At 37.5% G+C, this 26,174-nt stretch overlaps 1 protein-coding gene across 1 annotated transcript in view; it reads left to right on the top strand.

Moving 5' to 3' along the window:
* Positions 1 to 1,763: 1,763 nt before the first annotated feature.
* The window catches only part of LOC102280173 (fibronectin type III domain containing protein 3C1-like), a 64,757-nt gene continuing 40,346 nt past the window's right edge, over positions 1,764 to 26,174 (top strand). The window contains exons 1-18 of the mRNA XM_070366587.1: positions 1,764 to 1,844; positions 3,856 to 3,975; positions 4,280 to 4,355; positions 8,417 to 8,493; positions 17,070 to 17,364; positions 17,955 to 18,782; positions 19,299 to 19,351; positions 19,689 to 19,831; positions 21,538 to 21,597; positions 21,956 to 22,094; positions 22,609 to 22,662; positions 22,769 to 22,890; positions 22,975 to 23,149; positions 24,078 to 24,164; positions 24,388 to 24,526; positions 25,124 to 25,192; positions 25,598 to 25,716; positions 25,841 to 25,946. Of these exons, the coding sequence (XP_070222688.1) occupies positions 1,764 to 1,844; positions 3,856 to 3,975; positions 4,280 to 4,355; positions 8,417 to 8,493; positions 17,070 to 17,364; positions 17,955 to 18,782; positions 19,299 to 19,351; positions 19,689 to 19,831; positions 21,538 to 21,597; positions 21,956 to 22,094; positions 22,609 to 22,662; positions 22,769 to 22,890; positions 22,975 to 23,149; positions 24,078 to 24,164; positions 24,388 to 24,526; positions 25,124 to 25,192; positions 25,598 to 25,716; positions 25,841 to 25,946 (2,743 nt within the window). The remainder of the gene's footprint in view (positions 1,845 to 3,855; positions 3,976 to 4,279; positions 4,356 to 8,416; positions 8,494 to 17,069; positions 17,365 to 17,954; positions 18,783 to 19,298; positions 19,352 to 19,688; positions 19,832 to 21,537; positions 21,598 to 21,955; positions 22,095 to 22,608; positions 22,663 to 22,768; positions 22,891 to 22,974; positions 23,150 to 24,077; positions 24,165 to 24,387; positions 24,527 to 25,123; positions 25,193 to 25,597; positions 25,717 to 25,840; positions 25,947 to 26,174) is intronic.

The following is a 26,174-nucleotide window of genomic DNA, read 5'->3' on the forward strand; positions in this document are numbered from 1 at the left end:
GCTTACTCCTTGGAAGGAAAGTTATGACCAACCTAAACAGCATATTCAAAAACAGAGACATTACTTTGCCAACAAAGGTTCGTCTAATCAAGGCTATGGTTTTTCCAGTGGTCATGTATGGATGTGAGAATTGGACTGTGAAGAAAGCTGAGTGCCGAAGAATTGATGCTTTTGAACTGTGGTGTTGGAGAAGATTCTTGAGAGTCCCTTGGACTGCAAGGAGATCCAACCAGTGCATTCTAAAGGAAATCAGTCCTGGGTGTTCATTGGAAAGACTGAGGCTAAAGCTGAAACTCCAATACTTTGGTCACCTCATGTGAAGAGTTGACTCATTGGAAAAGACTCTGATGCTGGGAGGGATTGGGGGCAGGAGGAGAAGGGGACGACAGAGGATGAGATGCCTGGATGGCATCACTGACTCTATGGACAAGAGTTTGGGTGAACTCTGGGAGTTGGTGATGGACAGGGAGGCCTGGCGTGCTGCAATTCATGGGGTCGCAAAGAGTCAGACACGACTGAGCGACTGAACTGAACTGAAAGGCTTAGCACGTGCCTGCCTGAGTCCTTCAAGAATACATCTGACAAAATGACTCTGATCCCATCTTCCTTTAGCTGTGTTGTAGTCCCATTCTGGTTCTGTAATTGGGACCGCCTGATTTCCAGTGGGGAGGGCGGTTATCTCGTCCTCCCTCTTTCTTCCTGATTCATTACCAAGCCATTTATCTCCATCAGTTCAGTTCAGTCTAAGTGGCTTTTTCACAGTTGAGTAGTATTTAAAACTTTTGGTTTGTAACTATTTCTTATAATCCTAAGCTAAGAGAATATATGCATTTTCCTGCTAGATGCATTCCATACTTCTTTAAATCTTTCATTTTTGGAAAGCTATATTCACAAGCAAAAAGTCTCCAAAGACTGCATTAAAAAAAAGAAGAAGAAGAAAGAAAAACTTGGTAAGGAAATGATGTAAGCAGTGACTAGAATTATGACATAGTGAAAATTCTTTTGCATCAGTAGTTACAACGGAGATGTAGAACCACAGCAATACACTTCATTTGGAGAACTTGCCTAGCTCCAAGAGGTTTCTTCTTGAGTATCCTCTTTCTCCACCTTCAAAAACATCATATTTTTCTTTCTGATTTTTGTCCAGGTGTATATGGACCCAAGGATCTGGACTCCTACACCATATTTTATCACTTGGTTCCATCTACACATGAAGTATTTGAACCTGGAAAGTATTCTAAGTTTAAAGGTTTGGATTTAAAGCTTTGAGCCATGTTTAAGATACTTGATTTTAGTATCTGAAACAGTTAAGATAAATATCTATGGTCCTATCATTTTAAAAGGTATCTAGTTAATTTTTAAAGCCTTCTAAGCAATATGAAGTCTTATTTGGCAGTTATCATAGATTGGAAATTAACTGAACTTGATCTGAGTGAATCAAATGACCAATAACTTGTTTAAATCATTCTTCACACTGTAAAATGCAGCTATCTTTATTTAATGAGTCAAGAGTGAACACTCAAAGCTCTACTCTTAACATTCTATTCTTTCATTCATGAAAACAAATAATTATTTTGAAATGTTGCCATAAAACAATTTCAGTTAGGTAAACATTTCTGGAGAGAAAAATTATATGATGGATTTTCCTAGGAATATTTTATCAGGTTTTGTCATTTAAAACCACTGTGATTTAATTTGATTAATCTAAGTTTTCGCTCCCTTTTTAGAAACATCACTTTTTGTGAAAGCCAAACTTTTTAGACATGACTGAACATGGGCTTGCATCTACTCTTACTGAAATGCCTCTTTTAACTCCACTGATCAATGGAGATCCTATACATCAGGTAAGGGTAGTTTTGCTTTTTTTTTTTCATTAAAACTGTTCAAATTTTTATTGAATTCAGTATTAGCTTTTATTTAGAAAAACTGTGTCACTTTTAATGACTGGTCACTTACTTTGCAAGTTTTTAGTCTTTTTATCAACATCTACTTATCTTCTTCTTAATATTGCTTGAGTGATATTTAACACTACCTTAGGTCCCACATTACCTCCTTTTGTGTGGATTTAGATTCTTTTGTAGCCTTTATTGGTAGGCTCAGAAGTCCTGGAAATGTGTCTTAAAGTTATATGACCCAGAGTTTGTTCTGTTGAATGATTTTAAATATGACTCTAAAGCAGATTCAACTTCCTTCATAGTCATTCATAGCTGTAAGTTCAACTTGCTAATATTTAAAAGTATCATTTTGAGCAACAATGACATCTACCCACAGACTTGGTCTCCAGAAAGAAAGAGGGCATGATTCAGATTTAGGATTCACCCATTTAAGATAATCTACTGAAGAAAAGTCATCTACATATGTAATATAATTTCAGACTTAAATTTAAGACAGTAGGGAAAACCACTACACCATTCAGGTATGACCTAAATCAAATCCCTTTTGATTATACAGTGAAGTAAGAAATAGATTTAAAGGACTAGGTCTGATAGACAGAGTGCCTGATGAACTATGGACAGAGGTTCGTGACACTGTACAGGAGACAGGGATCAAGACCATCCCCAAGAAGAAGAAATGCAAAAAAGCAAAACGGCTATCTGAGGAGGCCTTACAAATAGCTGTGAAAAGAAGAGAAGTGAAAAGCAAAGGAGGAAAGGAAAGCTATACCCATTTTAATGCAGAGTTCCAAAGAATAGCAAGGGATTGATAAGAAAGCCTTCTTTGGTGACCAGTGCAAAGAAATAAAGGAAAACAATAGAATGGGAAAGACTAGAGATCTCTTCAAGAAACTTAGAGATAACAAGGGAACATTTCATGCAAAGATGGGCTCAATAAAGGACAGAAATGGTAGAGACCTAACAGAAGCCGAAGATATTGAGAAGAGATGGCAAGAATACACAGAAGAACTGTACAAGAAAGATCTTCATGACCCAGATAATCACGATGCTGTGATCACTCACCTAGAGGCAGGTATCCTGGAATGTGAAGTCAAGTGGGCCTTAGGAAGCATCACTATGAACAAAGCTAGTGGAGGTGATGGAATTCTAGTTGAGCTATTTCAAATCCTAAAAGATGATGCTATGAAAGTGCTGACTCAATATGTCAGCAAATTTGGAAAACTCAGCAGTAGCCACAGGACTGGAAAAGGTCAGTTTTCATTCCAATCCCAAAGAAAGGCAATGCCAAAGTATGCTCAAACTACCACACAAATTCACTCATCTCACACACTAGCAAATTAATGCTCAAAATTCTCCAAGCCAGGCTTCAGAAATACTGTGAACGGTGAACTTCCAGATGTTCAACTTGGTTTTAGAAAAGGCAGAGGAACCAGAGATCAAATTGCCAACATCCGCTGGATCAAAAAAGCAAGACAGCTCCTGAAAAACATCTATTTCCACTTTATTGACTATGCCAAAGCCTTTGTGGGGATCACAATAAACAGTGGAAAATTCTGAAAGAGATGGGAATACCAGACCACCTGACTTTGGCCACGTGATTGGAAGAACTGACTCACTGGAAAAGACCCTGATGCAGGGAAAGATTAAAGGTGGGAGGAGAGGGGATGACAGAGGATAAGATGGTTGGATCACTGACCCGATGAACATGAGTTTGAGTAAACTCTGGGAGTTGGTGATGGACAGGGAGGCCTGGCATGCTGCAGTCCAGAGGGGTTGCAGAGAGTCGGACGCGACTGAGTGACTGAACTGAACTGAACTGAACTGAATGTGAAAAGGTCTCTGTTTTTCTTCAGAGCTTAAAAAAATGAGCAAATATTGTACTTCTAGCTTATCACTTTGACATGTCAAAAGCAGCCAGTATAAAAATGACCTTATTAAAATTAAAATTACTTTTTACTAGATGGAGAGTTATCTGGATACCACTGTTGGAACACAGTGTACTACTAATTATTCACAAATGATGACTCATCCCGAGAGATATACCAGATGGCCTTCTTGTCCTCAGTACTGGGTACAACAAGTATGTGTGAATTTTTCCTTCAGATAAGTTTAGTTTTCTGTTTTTTATATTTTTGCAGAATTTTTTTTTTTGAGGGATGGAATTTGCATCCTCCATCTCAATAAACCTATTTCCTATGATCCTATTATATTAAGTTTTACTTGGGTGAGGGAGGACCTGCTCTTACTTAGTGCCTAGTTGTACTCTACTCCTTGAGAATTTTGAGACCCCAATTAGTGATTTTGAATATTTTTTTCAAAAAGATAATGATGATTTTTTCATAGATTAATAGAAAATATGCCATTAAAGAATGGTTTATTTCTAGATTATATTGGTGCACGTTAACCCTGGGGAGATCCTCACCATCAAGTCCAACGATGGGAGCATTCAAAATATTCAAGGTCAGTAAAAGCATGTATGTTGTTTGATATCAAATAGAGGTGAATTTAAATATTAGTGTGAGGTGATTTTACTAGTAATCTAATCCCCTAATATCCTTTCTTGTTTGAGCCATATTGAGTGCTCTTAATTTTATATACTCCTCATAGGAGCATAATATCAACAGAGCAACCAGGACTCATCTTTCTAGTGTTTCTACAGACCTTCATGTAAAGTACTTATAAAAATTAACAATTAATTGAAGAATTACATTTGAAAAAGTCCAGATTTTGGAACTACTCAAAGCCTTTGACTGTGTGAACCACAATAAACTGTGGAAAATTCTGAAAGAGATGGGAATACCAGACCCCCTGACCTGCCTCTTGAGAAGCCTGTATGCAGGTCAGGAAGCAACACTCAGAACTGGACATGGAACAACAGACTGGTTCCAAATAGGAAAAGGAGTATGTCAAGGCTGCATACTGTCACAAGTTGGAATCAAGATTTCCGGGAGAAATATCAATAACCTCAGATATGCAGATGACACCACCCTTATGGCAGAAAGTGAAGAGGAACTAAAAAGCCTCTTGATGAAAGGGAAAGAGGAGAGTGAAAAAGTTGGCTTAAAGCTCAACATTCATAAAACGAAGATCATGGTATCTGGTCTCATCACTTCATGGGAAATAGATGGGGAAAGTGGAAACAGTGCCAGACTTTATTTTGGGGGGCTCCAAAATCACTGCAGATGGTGATTGCAGCCATGAAATTAAAAGACGCTTACTCCTTGGAAGGAAAGTTATGAGCAACCTAGATAGCATACTGAAAAGCAGAGACATTACTTTGCCAACAAAGGTCCGTCTAGTCAAGGCTATGGTTTTTCCAGTGGTCATGTATGGATGTGAGAGTTGGACTGTGAAGAAAGCTGAGTGCCGAAGAATTGATGCTTTTGAACTGTGGTGTTGGAGAAGACTCGAGAGTCCCTTGGACTGCAAGGAGATCCAACCAGTCCATTCTAAAGGAAATCAGTCCTGGGTGTTCATTGGAAGGACTGATGCTGAAGCTGAAACTCCAATACTTTGGCCACCTCATGCGAACAGTTGACTCACTGGAAAAGACACTGATGCTGAGAGGGATTTGGGACAGGAGGGGAAGGGGACAACAGAGGATGAGATGGCTGGATGGCATCACCGACTTGATGGATGTGAGTCTGAGTGACCTCTGGGAGTTGGTGATGGACAGGGAGGCCTGGTATGCTGTGATTCATGGGGTCGCAAAGAGTCGGACATGACTGAGTGACTGAACTGAACTGAACAACCACTGATAGTTTTAGACTATCCTCTGATAGGAGACTGGTGAGTGCTTCAGACAACTCATTCATTCATACATTCAACAAGTATTTCATTAATGCCTAGCCTATTCCACCACTAAGCTAAGTTGCTTCAGTCATGTCCAACTCTTTATGACTTTATGGATTGTAGCCCACTAGGCTCCTATGTCCATGAGGTTCTCCAGGCAAGAGTACTGGAGTGGGTTGCCATACCCTCTTCCAGAGGATCTTCCCTAACCAGGGATCGAACCTGCTTCTGCGATTCCTGCATTGCAGGCAGATTCTTCACCGCTGAGCCACCTAGGAAGCCCATTCCAGCACTACACTAAACATTTAAGATAGAAAAATGTATAAGAAGGGGGAAATTATTTCTATATAACTATTAAAAGTTTGATATCTATATACATGTGTATATAGCAAATGTGCAGCATACAGAATTATTTCAGTAGTAGTACAAAGTTAATAAATATTTACTTCATTTAAGATTTATTACTGGGGCTTCCCTGGTGGCTCAGTGGTAATGAGTCCGCCTTCCAATGCAGGAGACAGGTTCGATCCCTGGCCCCAGAGGATCCTACATGCCACAGGGCAACTAAGCCCATGCACAACAACTACTGAACCTGTGATCTAGAGCTCGTGTGCTGCAACTACTGAAGTCTGCACACCCTAGACCTTGTGCTCAAGAGAAGCAACCACAATGAGAAGCCCACACACCTCAGTTAGAGAGTAGACCTTGCTTCCTACAACTAGAGAAAAGCCTGCATAGCAACAAAGACTCAGAACAGCTAAAATAAATAAATAAATGATTAAAATTTTTTTAAAGATTTACTATTAAGTATTTCAAAGTGCAGTGATTGTTTCTCTTTTTATGCCAATTATTTTGCATCTAAAGGTGATTTTGAGCTATGTCTCAAAATGCTTAGAAATATCATTTAGCATTGGGTTCCGTATGGCTGCTATATACAGTTTACCATAAACTCATCTTTATTATTTTCCCCCTTATTAACAGCAAATTACCATTCTAAGCCTTGAAAGCCACATATATTTTTACAACTAAGCACTAATTATAATAATTTCAGATAAACAAAAGAATGGTGACATATAAATGCCTCTATTCTATGTTGTATTTTTATTTCCTATGCAATGTGTCTTTAAGATAGTGAGAATACCTGGTATAAATATAAGGCATCACAGTACATCATGAGGAAACACTGGGCTGGGAGAAGCACAAGCTGGAATCAACACTGCCAGGAGAAATCTCAATAACCTCAGATATGCAGATGACAAGACACTTATGGCAGAAAGTGAAGAGGAACTAAAAAGCCTCTTGATGAAAGTGAAAGAGGAGAGTGAAAAAGTTGGCTTAAAGCTCAACATTCATAAAATGAAGATCATGGCATCTGGTCCCATCACTTCATGGGAAATAGATGGGGAAACAGTGGAAACAGTGTCAGACTTTATTTTGGGGGCTCTGAAATCACTGCAGATGGTGGCTGCAGCCATGAAATTAAAAGACGCTTACTCCTTGGAAGAAAAGTTATGACCAACCTAGATAGCATATTGAAAAGCAGAGACATTACTTTGTCAATCATAGTCAAGGCTATGGTTTTCCCAGTGGTCATGTATGGATGTGAGAGTTGGACTGTGAAGAAGGCTGAGCACCGAAGAATTGATGCTTTTGAACTGTGGTGTTGGAGAAGACTCTTGAGAGTCCCTTGGACTGCAAGGAGATCCAACCAGTCCATTCTGAAGGACATCAGTCCTGGGATTTCTTTGGAAGGAATGATGCTAAAGCTGAAACTCCAATACTTTGGCCACCTGATGCAAAGAGTTGACTCATGGAAAAGACTCTGATGCTGGGAGGGATTGGGGGCAGGAGGAAAAGGGGACGACAGAAGATGAGATGGCTGGATGGCATCACTGATTCGATAGACGTGAGTCTGAGTGAACTCCGGGAGTTGGTGATGGACAAGGAGGCCTGGCGTGCTGCAATTATGGGGTCGCAAAGAGTCGGACACGACTGAGTAACTGAACTGAACTGAACTGTGTAGCATTGGGTCCTTTATGTTATGTTGTTCCTCCCAAATTATTTCACTTTGCTAATTTATTTAAAAGCTTTCATGTGAAAATTGATTTAAGTTTTTTATATAATATCACTATAAAATATATTTTATGATACAGAATAAAACTTCTATTATTCAACATACAACTATGATAGGTGAGTAAAATGGATAAGTAAAAGACAACTATGTGTTTGTGCTAAGTCCCTTCAGTCATGTCCAACTCTTTGCTACCCTATGGACTGTAGCCCACCAGGCTCTTCTGTCCATGGGTTTCTCCAGGCAAGAATACTGGAGTGGATTGCCATGCCCTCCTCCATGGGATCTTCCCAACCCAGGGATCAAACCCGTGTCTCCCATGTCTCCTACATTGGAAGGCAGATTCTTTACCACTAGCGCCACCTGAAAAGTGAAAAAACAATTATACTGGAAGTAAATACACTAGCTGTGTATTTGGCCAAAATTTTTATGATATAAATTTCACCCAATCCCCGTTATGTGCCTTGGTTATATTTCATCATTTGTGATGAATTTTTATTGATTTATCTGCATTCCTACCTAGTCTCCTATGTAAGTAAACAAGACACAGTTTCAAAATGTCTGACTTGTTAACACTTGGAACTAGTTTTCACTGTACAAAGTTAAATGGATTTTTTTAAACTTATTTAAAATTTTATTAACAATAATTATCTTTTAGGACCTGCTGATGTACCTTTGATGTCGCCAAGTGGTACTTTGCCACCAATATATCTTCCTCCTGGTTACATGTCTCAGGTATACTACTGTAGCTTTCTTTGGTATTTAGCACTAAGCCACCATTTAACAGTTCTTTTTACATTACTGTATGATAAGAGAACTTCTAGAATACCATTTATTTATTCACTTTATTGTTATCACGAATGCTAAAAAGCAATTGCAGTGATGTTTAACCAAACCTACCTAGTTCAGTTCAGTTCAGTCACTCAGTCATGTCCAACTCTTTGTGACCCCATGAACCACCGCACTCCAGGCCTCCCTATCCATCACCAACTCCTGGACTTTACCCAAACTCATATCCTGTGAGTCTGAGATGCCATCCAACCATCTCAAACTCTGTCGTCCCCCTTCTACTCCAGCCCTCAATCTTTCCCAGCATCAGGGTCTTTTCCAATGAGTCAGCTCTTCGCATCAGGTGGCCAAAGTATTGGAGTTTCAGCTTCAACATCAGTCCTTCCAATGAAAACCAGGGACTTATCTCTTTTAGGATGGACAGGTTGGACCTCCTTGCAGTCCAAGGGACTCTCAAGAGTCTTATCCAACACCACAGTTCAAAAGTATCAATTCTTCTGCATTAAGCTTTCATTTTAGTCCAACTCTCACATCCATACATGACCACTGGAAGTACCATAGCCTTGACTAGACGGACATTTGTTGGTAAAGAAATGTTTCTGCTTTTTAATATGTTGTTTAGGTTGATCATAACCTTCCTTCCAAGGAGTAAGCTTTTATGGATGCAATCACCATCTGCAGTGATTTTGGAGCCCCCCAAAAATAAATTCGGCCACCGTTTCCACTGTTTCCCCATCTATTTGCCATGAAGTGATGGGACCAGATGCCATGATCTTCGTTTTCTGAATGTTGAGCTTTAAGCCAACTTTTTCACTCTCCTCTTTCACTTTTATCAAGAGGCTCTTTAGTTCCTCTTCACTTTCTGCCATAGGGGTGGTGTCATCTGCATACCTGAGGTTATTGATATTTCTCCCAGTAATCTTGATTCCAGCTTGTGCTTCATCCAGACCAGCATTTCTCTGCATAGAAGTTAAATAAGCACGGTGATATACTCTGCATAGAAGTTAAATAAGCACGGTGACAATATACAGCCTTGACGTACTCCTTTTCCTATTTGGAACCAGTCTGTTGTTCCATGTCCAGTTCTAAATGTTGCTCCCTGACTTGATACAGGTTTCTCAAGAGGCAGGTCAGGTGGTCTGGTATTCCCACCTCTTTCAGAATTTTCCACAGGTTATTGTGATCCACACAGTCAAAGGCTTTGGCATAGTCAATAAAGCAGAAATAGATGTTTTTCTGGAACTCTCTTGCTTTTTCAATGATCCAGCAGATGTTGGCAATTTGATCTCTGGTTCCTCTGCCTTTTCTAAAGCCAGCTTGGACATCTGCAAGTTCACGGTTCACGTATTGCTGAAGCCTGGCTTGGAGAATTTTGAGCATTACTTTGCTAGCGTGTGAGATGAATGCAATTGTGTGGTAGTTTGAGCATTCTTTGGCATTGTCTTTCTTTGGGATTGGAATGAAAACTGACCTTTTCCACTCCTGTGGCCACTGCTGAGTTTTCCAAATTTGCTGACATTTTGAGTGCAGAACTTTCACAGCATCATCTTTTAAGATTTTAAGTAGCTCAACTGGAATTCCATCACCTCCGCTAGCTTTGTTCATAGTGATGCTTCCTAAGGCCCACTTGACTTGATATTCCAGGATGGCTGGCTCTAGGTGAGTGATCACACCATAGTGATTATCTGGGTCGTGAAGATCTTTCTTGTACAGTTCTTCTGTGTATTCTTGCCATCTCTTCTCAATATCTTCTGCTTCTGTTAGGTCCATACAATTTCTGTCCTTTATTGAGCCCATCTTTGCATGAAATTTTCCTTTGATATCTCTAATTTTCTTGAAGTGATCTCTAGTCTTTCCCGTTCTATTTCTTTGCACTGGTCACCAAAGAAGGCTTTCTTATCTCTCCTTGCTATTCTTTGGAACTCTGCATTCAAATGGGTATATCTTTCCTTTTTTCCTTTGCTTTTCACTTTTCTTCTTTTCACAGCTACTTGTAAGGCCTCCTCAGATAGCCATTTTGCTTTTTTGCATTTCTTCTTCTTGGGGATGGTCTTGATCCCTTTCTCCTGTACAATGTCACCAACCTCTGTCCATAGTTCATCAGGCATTCTGTCTATCAGATCTAGTCCCTTAAATCTATTTCTCACTTCCACTGTATAATCAAAAGGGATTTAATTTAGGTCATACCTGAATGATGTAGTGGTTTTCCCCACTTTCTTCAATTTATGTCTGAAGTTGGCAATAAGGAGTTCATGATCTGAGCCACAGTCAGTTCCCAGTCTTGTTTTTGCTGACTGTATAGAGCATCTCCATATTTGGCTGCAAAGAATATAATCAATCTGATTTCAGTGTTGGCCCTCTGGTGATGTCCATGTGTAGTCTTCTCTTGTGTTGTTGGAAGAGGGTGTTTGCTATGACCAGTGGATTCTCTTGGTAGAACTCTATTCGCTTTTGCCCTGCTTCATTCTGTACTCCAAAGCCAAATTTCCCTGTTACTCCAGGTGTTTCTTGACTTCCTACTTTTGCATTCCAGTCCCCTATAATGAAAAGGACATCTTTTGGGGGTGTTAGTTCTAAAAGGTCTTGTAGGTCTTCACAGAACCGTTTAACTTCAGCTTCTTCAGCATTACTGGTCAGAGCATAGACTTGGATTACCGTGATATTGAATGGTTTGCCTTGGAAACAAATAGAGATCATTCTGTCGTTTTTGAGATTGCATCCAAGTACTGCATTTCAGACTCTTTTGTTGACTATGATGGCTACTCCATTTCTTCTAAGGGGTTCTTGCCCACAGTAGTAGATATAATGGTCATCTGAGTTAAATTCACCCATTCCAGTCCATCTTAGTTTGCTGATTCCTAGGACGTCAATGTTCATTCTTGCCATCTCCTGTTTGACCACTGCCAGTTCGCCTTGATTCATGGACCTAACATTCAAGGTTCCTATGCAATATGTTGTAAGCATCGGACCTTATTTCTATCACCAGTCACATCCACAGCTGGGTGTGGTTTTTGCTTTGGCTCCATCCCTTCCTTCTTTCTGGAGTTATTTCTCCACTGATCTCCAGTAGCATACTGGGCACCTACAGACCTGGGGAGTTCATCTTTCAGTGCCCTATCTTTTTGCCTTTTCATACTGTTTATGGAATTCTCAAGGCAAGGATACTGAAGTGGTTTTCCATTCCCTTCTCTGGCGGACCACATTCTGTCAGACCTCTCCACCATGACCCATCTATCTTGGGTGGCCCCACACAGCATGGCTTAGTTTCATTGAGTTAGACAAGGCTGTGGTCCATGTGATTATATTGGCTAGTTGTCTGTGATTGTGGTTTCAGTCTATCTGCCCTCTGATGCCTTCTCTCAGAGCCTACTGTCTTACTTGGGTTTCTCTTACCATGGACATGGGGTATCTCTTCACAGCTGCTCTAGCAAAGTGCAACTGCTGCTCCTTACCTTGGACGTTGGATATCTCCTCACGGCCGCTGCTCCCGACCCTGGACTTGGGGTAGCTCCTCTCAGCTGCCACTCCTGACCCTGGACGTGTGGTAGCTCCTCTCAGCCACCACTCCTGACCATGAACGCTCTCTAGACTGTCTTGTAAATAATGCCTTATTAGTCTAATGAATTTGTATCTCTTCATATTCATTAATACTTCATTGCTTTTGTTTGTTTCTATACATTTTAACCAGTCTTAGTTATCTACTACAATTGCTATTGTAAAGGCTTCTGACAGTGTGTGGGCATTATTCCCTAAAATTACTTAGTATTTTTAGTTCAGTAGTATTTCATTGTCAGTTGTCAGACTATAATGGGCACTTTTTTAAAAATTCATTTATTTATTTTATATGGAGGCCAATTACCTTACAATATTGTGGTGAGTTTTGCCATACATTGACATGAATCAACCATGTGTGTACATGTCATGTGTCCCACCATCCTGAACCGCCCTCCCACCTCCCTCCCCACCCCATTCCTCTGGGTTGTCCCAGAGCACCAGCTTTGTGTGCCCTGCTTCATGCATTGAATTTGCACTGGTCATCTATTTTACATATGGTAATATACCTTTCAATTCCATTCTCTCATATCATCCCACCTTCGCCTTTTCCCACAGAGTCCAAAAGTCTGTTCTTTACATCTATGTCTCTTTTGCTGTCTTGCATATAGGGTCGTCATTGCCATCTGTCTAAATTCCACATATATGCATTAATATAATGTATTGGTGTTTTTCTTTCTGACTTATTTCACTCTGTATAATAGGCTCCAGTTTCATCCACCTTATTAGAACTGACCCAAATGCATTATTTTTTATAGCTGAGTAATAGTCCATTGTGTATGTGTACCACAACTTGCTTATCCATTAGTCTGCCAATGAACATCTAAGTTGCTTCCATATCCTAGCTATTGTAAACAGTACTTCAATGAACATTGGGGTACATGTGTCTCTTTCAGTTCTGGTCCTTGGTGTGTATGCCCAGCAGTGGGATTGCTGGGTCATATGGCAGTTCTATTTTCAGTTTTTTTAAGAAATCTCCACACTGTTCTCCATAGTGGCTGTACTAGTTTTCATTCCCACCAACAGTGTAAGAGGGTTCCCTTTTCTCCACACCCTCTCCAGAATTTATTGTTTGTAGACTTTTTGATGGCAGCCCACAATGGGCACTTTTTTAAACTTCCTCAAATGTTTATCAAGTACCTAAAATGGGCCGAGAGCTTTGACTCCTATAGAGATTAATAAGATATTACATGGTCTCAGAAATTTCATAATTGAGACTATGTCTTTTTCTATTGCTTGGCTGTGGAGATCAAGAACATAGTAAAGTCAATATGTGTATGTGTTCTTAGTCACTCAGTCATGTCCGACTCTTTGCGACCCCATGGACTACAGCTTTGATGGCTCCTCTGTCCATGGGGATTCTCCAGGCAAGAATACTGGAGTGGGTTGCCATGCCCTCCTCCATAGGATTCTCCCAACCCAGGGATCGAACCCAGGTTTCCCATATTGCAGGTGGATTCTTTACCATCTGAGCCACCAGGGAAGCCCAAGAATACTGACTGGAGTGGTTAGCCTATCCCTTCTCCAGGGGAACTTCCCTACCCAGGAATCGAACTGGGGGTCTCCTGCATTGCAGGAAGATTCTTTACCAGGGAAGCTCAAAAGTCAATATAATATGGTTTAATTTTAAATGGAATTATCTATTTAAGCAATGTCTAGCAAAAATATAAATGCATGTACCCTTTCATCCAGCAGTTCTACATTGAGGAATTTATCCAAAGATGTATTTTTATAAATGTGGAATAATAAATGTACAAGAATTATTTGTGTTTATTTTTGTGTATGGTGTTAGAAAGTGCTTTATTTTCATTCTTTTACAAGTGGTTGACCAGTTATCCCAGCACCACTTGTTAAAGAGATTGTCTTTCTCCATTGCATATTCTTGCCTCCTTTGTCAAAGATAAGGTGTCCATAGGTGCGTGGATTTATCTCTGGGCTTTCTATTTTGTTCCATTGATCTTTATTTCTGTCTTTGTCCCAGTACCATACTGTCTTGATGACTGTAGCTTTGTAGTAGAGCCTGAAGTCAGGCAGGTTGATTCCTTCAGTTCCATTCTTCTTTCTCAAGATTTCTTGGCTATTCAAGGTTTTTTGTATTTCCACACAAATTGTGAAATTATTTATTCTAGCTCTGTGAAAAATACCATTGGTAACTTGATAGGGATTGCATTGAATCTATAGATTGCTTTGAGTATTATACTCATTTTCAAAAATAAACTAAAAATGGATTAAAGATCTAAACATAAGACCAGAAACTATAAAACTCTTAGAGGAGAACATAGGCAAAACATCTTCCGACATAAATCACAGCAGGATCCTCTATGACCCACCTCCCAGAATATTGGAAATAAAAGCAAAAATAAACAAATGCAATCTAGTTAAAATTAAAAGCTTCTGCACAACAAAAGAAAGTATAAGCAAGGTGAAAAGACAGATTCAGAATGGGAGAAAATAATAGCAAATGAAGCAACTGACAAAGAATTCATCTCAAAAATATACAAGCAACTTCTACAGCTCAACTCCAGAAAAATAAATGACCCAATCAAAAAAATGGGCCAAAGAACGAAATAGACATTTCTCCAAAGAAGACATACGGATGGCTAACAAACACATGAAAACATGTTCAACATCACTCATTATCAGAGAAATGCAAATCAAAACCACTATGAGGTACCATTTCACGCCAGTCAGAATGGCTGCGATCCAAAAGTCTACAAGTAATAAATGCTGGAGAGGGTGTGGAGAAAAGGGAACCCTCTTACACTGTTGGTGGGAATGCAAACTAGTACAGCCACTATGGAGAACAGTGTGGAGATTCCTTAAAAAACTGGAAATAGAACTGCCTTATGACCCAGCAATCCCACTGCTGGGCATACACACTGAGGAAACCAGGAGGGAAAGACACACGTGTACCCCAATGTTCATCGCAGCACTGTTTATAATAGCCAGCACATGGAAGCAACCTAGATGTCCATCAGCAGATGAATGGATAAGAAAGCTGTGGTACATATACACAATGGAGTATTACTCAGCCATTAAAAAGAATACATTTGAATCAATTCTAATGAGGTGGATGAAACTGGAGCCTATTATACAGAGTGAAGTAAGCCAGAAAGAAAAACACCAATACAGTATACTAACACATATATATGGAATTTAGAAAGATGGTAACAATAACCCTGTGTACGAGACAGCAAAAGAGACACTGATGTATAGATCAGTCTTTTGGACTCTGTGGGAGAGGGAGAGGGTGGGGAGATTTGGGAGAATGGCATTGAAACATGTATAATATCATGTATGAAATGAGTCGCCAGTCCAGGTTTGATGCACGATACTGGATGCTTGGGGCTGGTGCACTGGGACGACCCAGAGGGATGGTATGTGGAGGGAGGAGGGAGGAGGGTTCAGGATGGGGAGCACGGGTATACCTGTGGCGGATTCATTTCGATGTTTGGCAAAACCAATACAATATTGTAAAGTTTAAAAATAAAATAAAATTAACAACAACAACAACAAAAACCACAATGGGGTACAATTTCATGCCAGTCAGAGTGGCTGTGATCCAAAAGTCTACAAGCAATAAATGCTAGAGAGGATGTGGAGAAAAGGGAACCCTCTTACACTGTTGGTGGGAATGTAAACTAGTACAGCAACTATGGAGAAGAGTGTGGAGATTTCTTTAAAAACTGGAAATAGAACTGTCTTATGACCCAGCAATCCCACTGCTGGGCATACACACTGAGGAAACCAGAAGGGAAAGAGACACATGTACCCCAATGTTCATTGCAGCACTGTTTATAATAGCCAGGACATGGAAGCAACCTAGATGTCCATCGGCAGACGAATGGATAAGAAAGCTGTGGTACATATACACAATGGAGTATTACTCAGCCATTAAAAAGAATACATTTGAATCAGTTCTAATGAGGTGGGTGAAACTGGAGCCGATTATACAGAGTGAAGTAAGCCAGAAAGAAAAACACCAATACAGTATACTAACGCATATATATGGAATTTAGAAAGATGGTAATGATAACCCTGTATGTGAGACAGCAAAAGAAACACAGATGTATAGAACGGTCTTTTGGACTCGGTGCAGGGGGGTATGATTTGGGAGAATGGCATTGAAACATGTATAATAAATATCATATAAGAAACGAATGGCCAGTCCAGGTTCAATGCAGGATACAGGATGCTTGGGGCTGGTGCACTGGGATGACCCAGAGGGATGGTATCAGGAGGGAGGTAGGAGGGGGGGTCAGGATGGGGAACACGTGTACATCAATGGCAGATTCGTGTTGATGTATGGCAAAACCAATACAATATTGTAAAGTGGAAAAAAAAAAGAATTATTTGTTATAATACTGTTTGTAATCACAAAAGGCTGGAAACAACCCACAAGCATGTCAATGGAGGACTGTTGAAGTATATCCATTTAATGAGATAATGGGGAGCACTAAGCAAATAAGCAGCAATGCAAAAAAAAAAAAGAGAGGGGGGAAAGCCCTATGTATGATATAGAAAGATCTTCAAGTTATATTTCTATGTGTAAAAAACAAACTACAGAATGTGCAAATAATGCTATCTGTATGTAAAAAAGAGGAAAAGCAAGAATCTCTATTCTTATTTGCTTGCAAGGCATAAAGAAATTCTGAAAGTTTTCATAAGAAACCAAGAACAGTAGCAATCTACTGGAGGGAAATAAGGTTTAGGAGGGAAACTCTTCATGTATTTTTTATACATTATGGTTTTGAACCATGACAATATATTATCTATTGTCAAAAGTTATATTTTTTAAAAATGTACAGAAAAGGAAGAAATATCTTGCCTCCCACTTGACATAGTTTTACTTCATTATTGGTGTTTGATCCTTTATGATTTTACAGCACAGAATAAAAATCTAAAACATAGTAGGAAAATGCTGATTTTTATGGATTCTAATATGTTTATGACTCTGTTTTCCATCTTAGGTGGTGGAAGAAAATGGGATTCGAAAAATTATCATTGTGCCTCAGACAATCGACTACTACACGACCATGTCTGCTCCTATACAAGTATCACACTTCATAGCACCAACTTTTATGTATCCACAAGCCACTCAACTCATATATCCCACATCTCAAGGGGAATTTCTGCCACCTTACATTCAAGAGCCTGTGCCACAGCAGCTGCCACCACCACCACTGCTGCCACCACCACCACCGTTGCCACCACCACCACCACTGCCACCACCCCCAGCAGCATTTATATATCATGAGCAACATGGTAGTATATAATATTCTTAAATAGGAGAATTTTTTAGTTTGTTAAAATTAACAGCTGTGGGCAACTATTAAAATTTTAAAAGTAGAAGACATATTTCAATAAATGATTGCATTTCATGCATATATATTATGATGGATAATAAGAGGCATTTGTTTATGTCTTATGCAAAATGCCCATAAACAGAATTTTCTATAAATTTTTTGTACTTTGATATAGCATGTGATTTATGATATTTATTTTACTGACTGGATCTATAGAATCATATTGAAAAATCATAAAAGAATGTTTTCATTATTAATGGCATACAGTGGTATTATAAAAGACACATTATAATCATCTTAAAAACCTTAAAATTTGGAAGTAGAGTTACTCCCTAGGAAAAAACTATCTGTATTTGCTCATGTTTTTCTTTCTGTATATTTCAGTACATAATAAATACACACATTAACCTAACATCTGTATTAAAGCAAAGTCGATTTTTTTAAGTAAAGCATGGTTTATGAGTGCTTTTGGTGGTTTGAAAAAGATTTTAAAGATTTTGAGATATGTAATTATTGTAATTATTAAGCAGTATTCGTTATTTCTTTTAGAAACCTATTCCCATGGAACAGCAAATTACAACCAACTTGACGAAAGGGCTGGTAAAATGGAAGAACATATGAAGAAAGAAATGCAAGAAAGCCAGATTGATGGACACAAAAATAGCTGTATGATTACCAACACCTCACTGCTTCTGAACCAAGCTAATGATTATTCCAGTATTCCTGGTACTCTGAGCACTTACACTGTGGACTATGCTCCAAGCACCTGCACTGTTGACAGTACTTCAAGCACCTACGCTGTGGACAATACTTTCAGCACTTACACTGTAGACAATGTTCCATGCACCTACACTACCAAAGACACTTTAAGTACCTGCACTGTGAACAATGCTCTGAACATTTACACTGCTGACAATACTCCCAGTACTGACACTGTTGACCACCCTTCAAGCACTTATATTACTGACAATACTCCCTTGAATTCTTCCATTGACCATGCTTCTAATATTTCCACCACAGACACTGATCTGCACCCTTCCACCAGTGAAAATAGTGGTCAGAGCCCTTCCAGCACTAATTATGCCTCCAAGACTTCCACCTCTGACAGCACTCCCACACCACCACCTATTGACAGTACTCCAAGCTCTTCCATTCCTGACAGTGCTCCCAACCCTCCCATCTCTGAAAGTGCTCCAAGTACGTCTGCCACCGATGTTGCTCTCAATACAGACAGTGCAACCAGCACTTCCAACGCTGCTAGTGCTCATGTTGAAATTGGTCATGAAAACAAATGCATCAACCCAGGAAGTGAAGACGTCAAGCAGAAACCAGGTGGAAAACGAAGCAAGAGTCCATCATCAAATACTGCAGAAAAAGGTAAGGTGAAGATTTTGGTTTTGTCACCAGTGAACAGACATCCTAATGTTAGGAGTCTCAGGGCATTTTAAATATCTAGGTGCCATTTTCTGCTTCCATTTCTGGTTGCCTTTTTTGTACCCTTACTTCCCAATTCTTAATAAAACCACAATTAGGCTGCCTTTTTAAATTATGGAGAAATGACCATCTTCATACAAAACATGTCAGGTATTTTATATACATATCACATAATTTTTTCTAGTTATCTGCCAGTAAAACATTGAAAATTACTCTATCATCCTAAAAAGTTCACAAGATTTTATTTAAATTGAGGACTTTAGTTCACCTTTTGTTAGAGTTTATTTAATGGCATACGTTTTAGACTGCTTTCTTATTTTAAAACTTTTAATGTAAAATGCTAATAGGTGTTAGTAGATCTCTTGGTGATGATATATTTGTAGTTGGGTAATGGGCATCTACCTTTATCTTGTTTTTGCCAATGTAATATTTTGTTTTGGGTTGCTTTTCTACTTTTAGAATGCAGAACAGAACATGGAAAGTCTTGCTGTTTCAGCATTGAGAAACCTGTAGTAAGTAACTAAAGACAATATTTAAGTATTTATTTTCATTTGCTTTGTCACTGTAAAACATGAAAATTCACTGATATTCTTCCCTAGCACAATTTTAATTTGAAGCCTTTACCTGGATATAATTTCATAATCTTCTTTAGCTGTTAAGTACATAAAGATCCAGTGTGGCATTGTTAAAGATAATATTAATGGCTCATTGTTTAGTCACAGTATTTAAGCACCTAATATGAAAAGAATGATATACTTAGCATCAAACAAGGTTTAGGGAAAGATTACCCCATAAATTACAGATTATAATTTTTAAGTATCTTACTTGAATTCTTGTTATTTTTTTTAGGTTTCTGATATTCAGACAAGCTCTGCTGTTATTTCATGGAAGACACATGGTTCTGAGAAATGCAATCATACTAAATCTCCTGTAACATTTGAATTAGAAATATCTAACAGTGGTAAAAATGGAAAATATATAAATGTATATATGTAAGTCTCTTTTTAATCATCTCTCACTTCTCATAATTCAATTCAAATATGCTCTCTAAACCTTAGCTTATACCTAAGCTAAGTACTAAAGATTTTTCTGCAGTTTTTTTCAAGCTTTGGGTGTAATTTTCTACAGAAATAGTTTTATAAGTGGTGGTAGGTTGCTGGGTCGATTCACAAAATTCACAGAATCATAGGTATTTTCGAGCTGAAGGGAACCTTAGATATCAACTGCTCCATTCTCTTCAGTTTACAGATGTCTTATATGACAAGTTTAGACTTGGGAAATAAAGATTTCCTCTAATTCTCCCTTCTCTTTTTTCACTTAAGGAAACATGATGGTAGGCCTTTGTGTACACAAGGGAGGTAAGGCTTTCCCAGGAATTTCATTACAGGAGCTCATTATAATGCAGAACTATGATAGCATAAGGAGAAGGAAATGGCAACCCACTCCAGTCTTCCCGCCTGGGAAATCCCCTGGACAGAGGAGTCTGGTGGGCTACAGTCCATGGGGTCGCAAAGAGTCAGGTATGACTGAGCAACTGAGCACTCGGCACGTGATAGCAGGAGAATGAGTTTAGGTATGTGCTTAGAAGATAGAAACAGGACTAGAGAGAATACAGTGGAGGACACAGTAAGAGCATAACCAAACACTTCCAACACCTTCTCAACTGGATAGGGACATGCAATCTGAAAGAGAACAAGCTGAGAGAAGCACAATGGAAAGGAAATCCTACACAGGAAAGAAAGAGAAGTTCTTTTGCCTACTAAACAACTAAGCAAGAAATAAGTCAGAGATCTCGAGCTGTCTTACAGCACTTTAAAAATCATAAACATCTTAAATTTTATTTGCTAGAATTTATCATCTTTATTCAGAGACTTGAAGTGAAAATTTAAATGTAATTATGTAAAGTTTTATTTCTTTTATAATTAACAACTAGAAATTTTAATTTAAAAATTATAATACACAATCTTCTATATTGAGTAGAGTGATGAAAAGATGTAAAATGTGATGAAAAGCTATGTATAAAATTAAGTTTTGCATGAATTTACATAATAGTCTTTTTCTGGTATTATGTATTCCACAAAAGTCATTGTTTTTTATAAAAATATACTTTGTCTATTCCTCTTATTACCCTACAACCTTGAGAGACCTTCGCTTAGAAGCATAGGTCTTTGCTTAGAAGTAACAATCTTTTAGCTCTTTTCAGAGGCTATTTCAGGGTTTAGAAGCTCAGGAAGCTCCTTGAGGTGGTAGAGTACACCAAAGTACTTATGAGTATTTACTCAGGAAGATGTAGGTATAGGAGCACAGCCACTTTATCCACTGTAGCAGATAGGTGGCCACCCCCAAAAGACTGCTCTGTGTGAACAAATAAATTGCATGATGCATGGTGTCTTTGAGGCTTTTCATATGAACATAATTTAAAATAAGCTAGTTAAAGACAAATCTGTATTATTACAGTGTGAAGAAGCTGTAGCAATAAAATAAAATTCCACTTCCTAAAGGTATATTAACTTGGCATGCAAGTAAAGAATTTTGAATTATTAATATCACATATTTTGCATTCTTATAAAATCTGTTAAAGTTATCTAAACTTAAAGGAGAATTGTGCTTCTTTATCAGTTGAATATATAAGATTAAGATTGTTACTTAGTTTTTAAATGTGTGTGAGATCTGTTATAATCAAAGGTTATCTCCACAGTGGTGATGAATTTACATTTACTCTACTTGATCTACAGCCATTCATGGCTTATTTTGTAAGGTAAGTACTCCATCCTATACAACCTCCCTCCATCATATAGCCAGTCCCACTCCTGAGTCTGTATCAGTTCACTACCTATGATTCCTATAGTCAGCCTTGCTACTTGCTAACAGAGTGGTCTTTCGTTCAAGTTTCAAAACAAGCCCCTACAAATCCAGCATTAGTTCACTTTCTTTCATTTAAAACAGGTAAGAGGGTGGTTTGGGAGCCATTATTTGCAAGGATACAGCTTCGTTCAATTGGAAAATTTTTTATAATTAGCTCCTAAGAAATGTATCTGGAAACTCAAGTATGCAATTTAGTACATATGTTAGGATAAATATTTGAATGCTTACAACAATTGTCATTACATTTTTAGAATTACAACTGTAAGAGGCTCAGCACACAGAACTGTGTCTAAAGTGGTTAGCTTCACAACTCCAGGTTTCAAACCAGACCCTCCACTTGCACCCAAACTGATTAACCGATCCAAGAGCAGCCTGAATTTACAGTGGAAAGTAAGGATTTTACTGCCAAAATACCTCAAAATGTTTTTTAATTTAAAAACATTCTTTCTACTTTGCCTTGAATGTTAAATATGAAATTTTGCATGCTTCATCTGACCTATTTCCCTAGCACTTTTCCATCTCCATAATCATCTTTCTCTTTCTGTCTATATAAAGCATCAAGTAAATGATAAATGTCAATCAGAATTTCAATAACTAATGAAAGTTGAAATGTCAATTTCTATAACCTAAATACATTTGTAATTGTGGCTACCAATAAGTCTTCCTCTCAATTTACTTTGAGTACTAACTTTCTTCCTTGCATAAAATTTAGGAAGCACAACAAAACATAAAATTTGGCATGTCCTATAGACTGTAAAAAGTACACTTTAACTTTAATATCTGAATTACTTCAAAAATAAAATGCAAACAGATTAATTTTACAGTGATTTACTTTAGTCGTATATACGTGTGTGTGTCTGTGTAAAAATAGCTCATCATAATTTTATCTTTCTGATATTTTTAGGGTTCCAATGGTAATGGTTCCAAAATAAACAGCTTCTTTTTGGAATGGGATGAGGTAAGCAGTTTTACTTTTTTAAAGCACTTATTTGTAAATTATTAATATTATGAATTTTTATTTGAAACATTTTATAATGTTCTAATATTTTATGTATATTATTAAGGGCAAAGGTGAAGACTTCAAAAGTTGCTATATAGGTACCATGAAACAGCACAAGATCCTTAAACTGAATGCTTCTACAAAATATTCATTCAGATTAGCTGCAAAAAATAAGTTCGGCTTGAGGTACGTTGAACTACTACAGTATTTAAAAGTCTATACTTCAGTAAGAACTTGAAACTAATTTTTTCATCTTCATTTATTTTTCAGTGATTTCAGTGAAATAGCAGTCTTCCATACATCAGGAATTATGCCTCCAACACCTTCACCCCCTAAGCTGAAAGAAGCAGGAATCTGTAATTTGTCACTAGAATGGTGTGCCCCAACTAACACAAATCCAAATGACAGTCTTACTTATGTACTAGAAATGGAGGAAGCAGGATTTGTAAGTTTTTCTTTCATATCCTTTAGTCTTCAACTTCAGTCTTAGGTATATTTTATACGCATTTTACTCTGAAAAAAAAATAAGATTTTATTAATTTAATTAACTTACTTTGATCAAAGTACATGATTCCTGAGTCTCAGTGTTCTGGATGGGACCAGTGCAGAGCCAAGGTTAAGCAAGCCTATACAGGGAGATCTTAAGGTATCCAAGTCCCTACAAATAAGGTAGAAGCAGCAACAGCTGTAACAACAGAACAGAGACTCAGAGAAGTGTATTAGTTCTTCAACTTTGCACCTATCCTGGACAAACTTGCATGGTCACACAGCTGTCCTACATACTTCACCAGGGCAAGCCATTTCCTCATCTCCGTGAATCTTTGATGTGGATGGAGGGCAAATTGTTTCATTCCATTCCAAACATTCAAGTCTATACTGAATAGACTAGTCAACTTAAAAAGCAACCACATTTTAAATAAAACAACTAATTAGATTTTTTGTGTAAGTAATATGTTAAGTGCCTTCATAGGCCTTTACAGAGAAGTAAAATATGCTACCTGTCCAGATAAGCCTGGATCCCCTAAAAAAACCATATATAAAGGGAAAGATCCATGCACACAGAGTAAAAATTGGATGGGGTAAGTAATGTTTTTCTATTTTAAAACTTACTCTAAATATTAACTATTGAGAAAAAAATCTTCCTCTAATTGCCCTCAGCTTTACAAAGTAGTAAAACATTAAAACATTATCTCATTACATCCTGAAAAAAGGAGCCCTTTAAAGTAGAAATTATCTCTATTTTTTTTATACAGAGAAACTGAATTTCAGAGTCTAAGGGGCTTTCTCAGAACCACCCAGATGGAAAATAAGTTGAAGTTGGAACTTGAACCCAGGCCTGTCTCATTCCTAAATCCATTGTCTTTCATTTCCAGGGGTTAGGTTTTAAACCTCAATACAATGGAGAAGATCTTTCATGCACTATAAGAAATCTTCAGAGAAGTACTACATACAAATTCAGGGTATGTGGCTATAATGTATAACTTGTATCATATTTTAATATAAAAGTATACACTTCACTAAAGATAAAAATGAGTGTCTTTTGGGGTTGAAATGAAACCTTTTTGTATTTAGTTCTCAGAAATTTTCAAGTAACTTGCTTTACAGTGTTATTTACAAACTGCACATTTTCAAATCACATTTATTTCCAATGGTCAACCAAAGTATTCTCTTTTACTCAAGCAGATCTTTGCCTGCAATGCAGAAGGAAGAAGCAACCCCAGTAGAGAAGTAAAATATGCTACCTGTCCAGATAAGCCTGGATCCCCTAAAAAACCATATATAAAGGGAAAGATCCATGCACACAGAGTAAAAATTGGATGGGGTAAGTAATGTTTTTCTATTTTAAAACTTACTCTAAATATTAACTATTGAGAAAAAAATCCTCTAATTGCCCTTAGCTTTACAAAGTAGTCTCTTAATCATTTGTATATTAAATATTTTACCATATAAATGTTCCATTATAAACTATGTTCTTTTTTCTAGTTCTCTATTGCTATCTCATTAATTCATATATGAACAAATTACTGAACTTTATATGAGCCTTTAAAATTATGGTTATTACAAGTAAGATTATATCTAATACAGAGGCTGTAATTAGGACACACTGATGATAAATATCAACTTGACAGGATATTATACAAATTATTTTGCCTCTAAACTGGAAAAATCCACTTTAAGGTACATACAATTAGCATTTCAGTCTCTTCCAAAGAACTTTAAAATGTTACTTAAGTAACATTCTAACAATGTAATTTGATTATGTTCTTATGATCTTTATTAATATCTGAATATTAATATCCTGTTAAGTTCCATGTTTGCATTTTTCTTCCATGAAAAATCTTAATTTATAAGATAACATTGCAATGAAAGACTTTTAAGTTTACTCAAGAATAATTTTAATTTTATTTCTCTTTTTCAGAACCACCCGAAGATAATGGTGGGACAAACATTTCAAGTTACAGTTTAGAAGTTAGGGAGAATTTGGATGGTAAGGCATCATAATTTTTTAACGTTTCATTCTGAAATAATTTTAGACTTTCCTAGAAGCTGCAAAAAATAGTATAGAGAATTCCCATGTGCAACCTTCACTTAGCTTCTCCTAATATTAATATCTTCGTGCAATATCATAGAGCAATTATCAAAGCCCGGAAATTGTCACTGGTATAATACTATTAACTAAACCCCAGAACTTACTTGGATTTCCCCAGGTTTTTATAATAAATCATATTTACTAACTGATCTAGTATGATTTTATGGTTAATTCTATGGGGAATATAGTTAATTACTGTAAGTAGGTGATTGGACAGTAGTTAACTTCCAAAATGGTATATACATGAGATAAGATTTATAAGCTACCTATAAAAATTGGACAAATTTGCTTCTATCCCTTCAGTGAATTTCTGGAACATAATCTACAATGGAACCACAACGGAATTTCTATACAATCACCTGCAACCTGGTACTACATATAAATTAAGAGTCTTTTGCACTTCACCTATAGGCCATAGCCAGGTGAGAAAAGAGAGAAAGAAAAGTTTTTAAACTGAGTATTGAAATGAATTGTATAATATTACTAAATGTTTTACAAAATTAAACTTGAATTCAGTAGCCATAAGGTACTTTGTATTTTTCTTAGCCTTCAGATATATTGACTGTTCAGACACCTAATCTTTCTCCTGCATCTTGCCGTCCTCCACCCTTGAATGGTAAAGTGCAGTCCAAAGAAACCAACATCCAATGCAGTAAGGCTTCTTCTGTGATTTGAATTACTGACTTAAATTTCCTGTTTTGTAACTTCTGATTTTTATATTGATATATTCAGTTGGCCAAAAAGTTTCTTTGGTTTTAAGTAAAAATTAAAGACACATTTTTCATTTTTACCAAGAACTTAATTGAACAACATGTTCACAGTTTTGTTCCACTGCCTTCTGCCATTTTTCAGGCAACTTCATAACTCCATCTTCCCAAAA

Source organism: Bos mutus, chromosome X (assembly GCF_027580195.1).
Source record: "Bos mutus isolate GX-2022 chromosome X, NWIPB_WYAK_1.1, whole genome shotgun sequence".
NCBI classification, from domain to species: Eukaryota; Metazoa; Chordata; class Mammalia; order Artiodactyla; family Bovidae; genus Bos; species Bos mutus.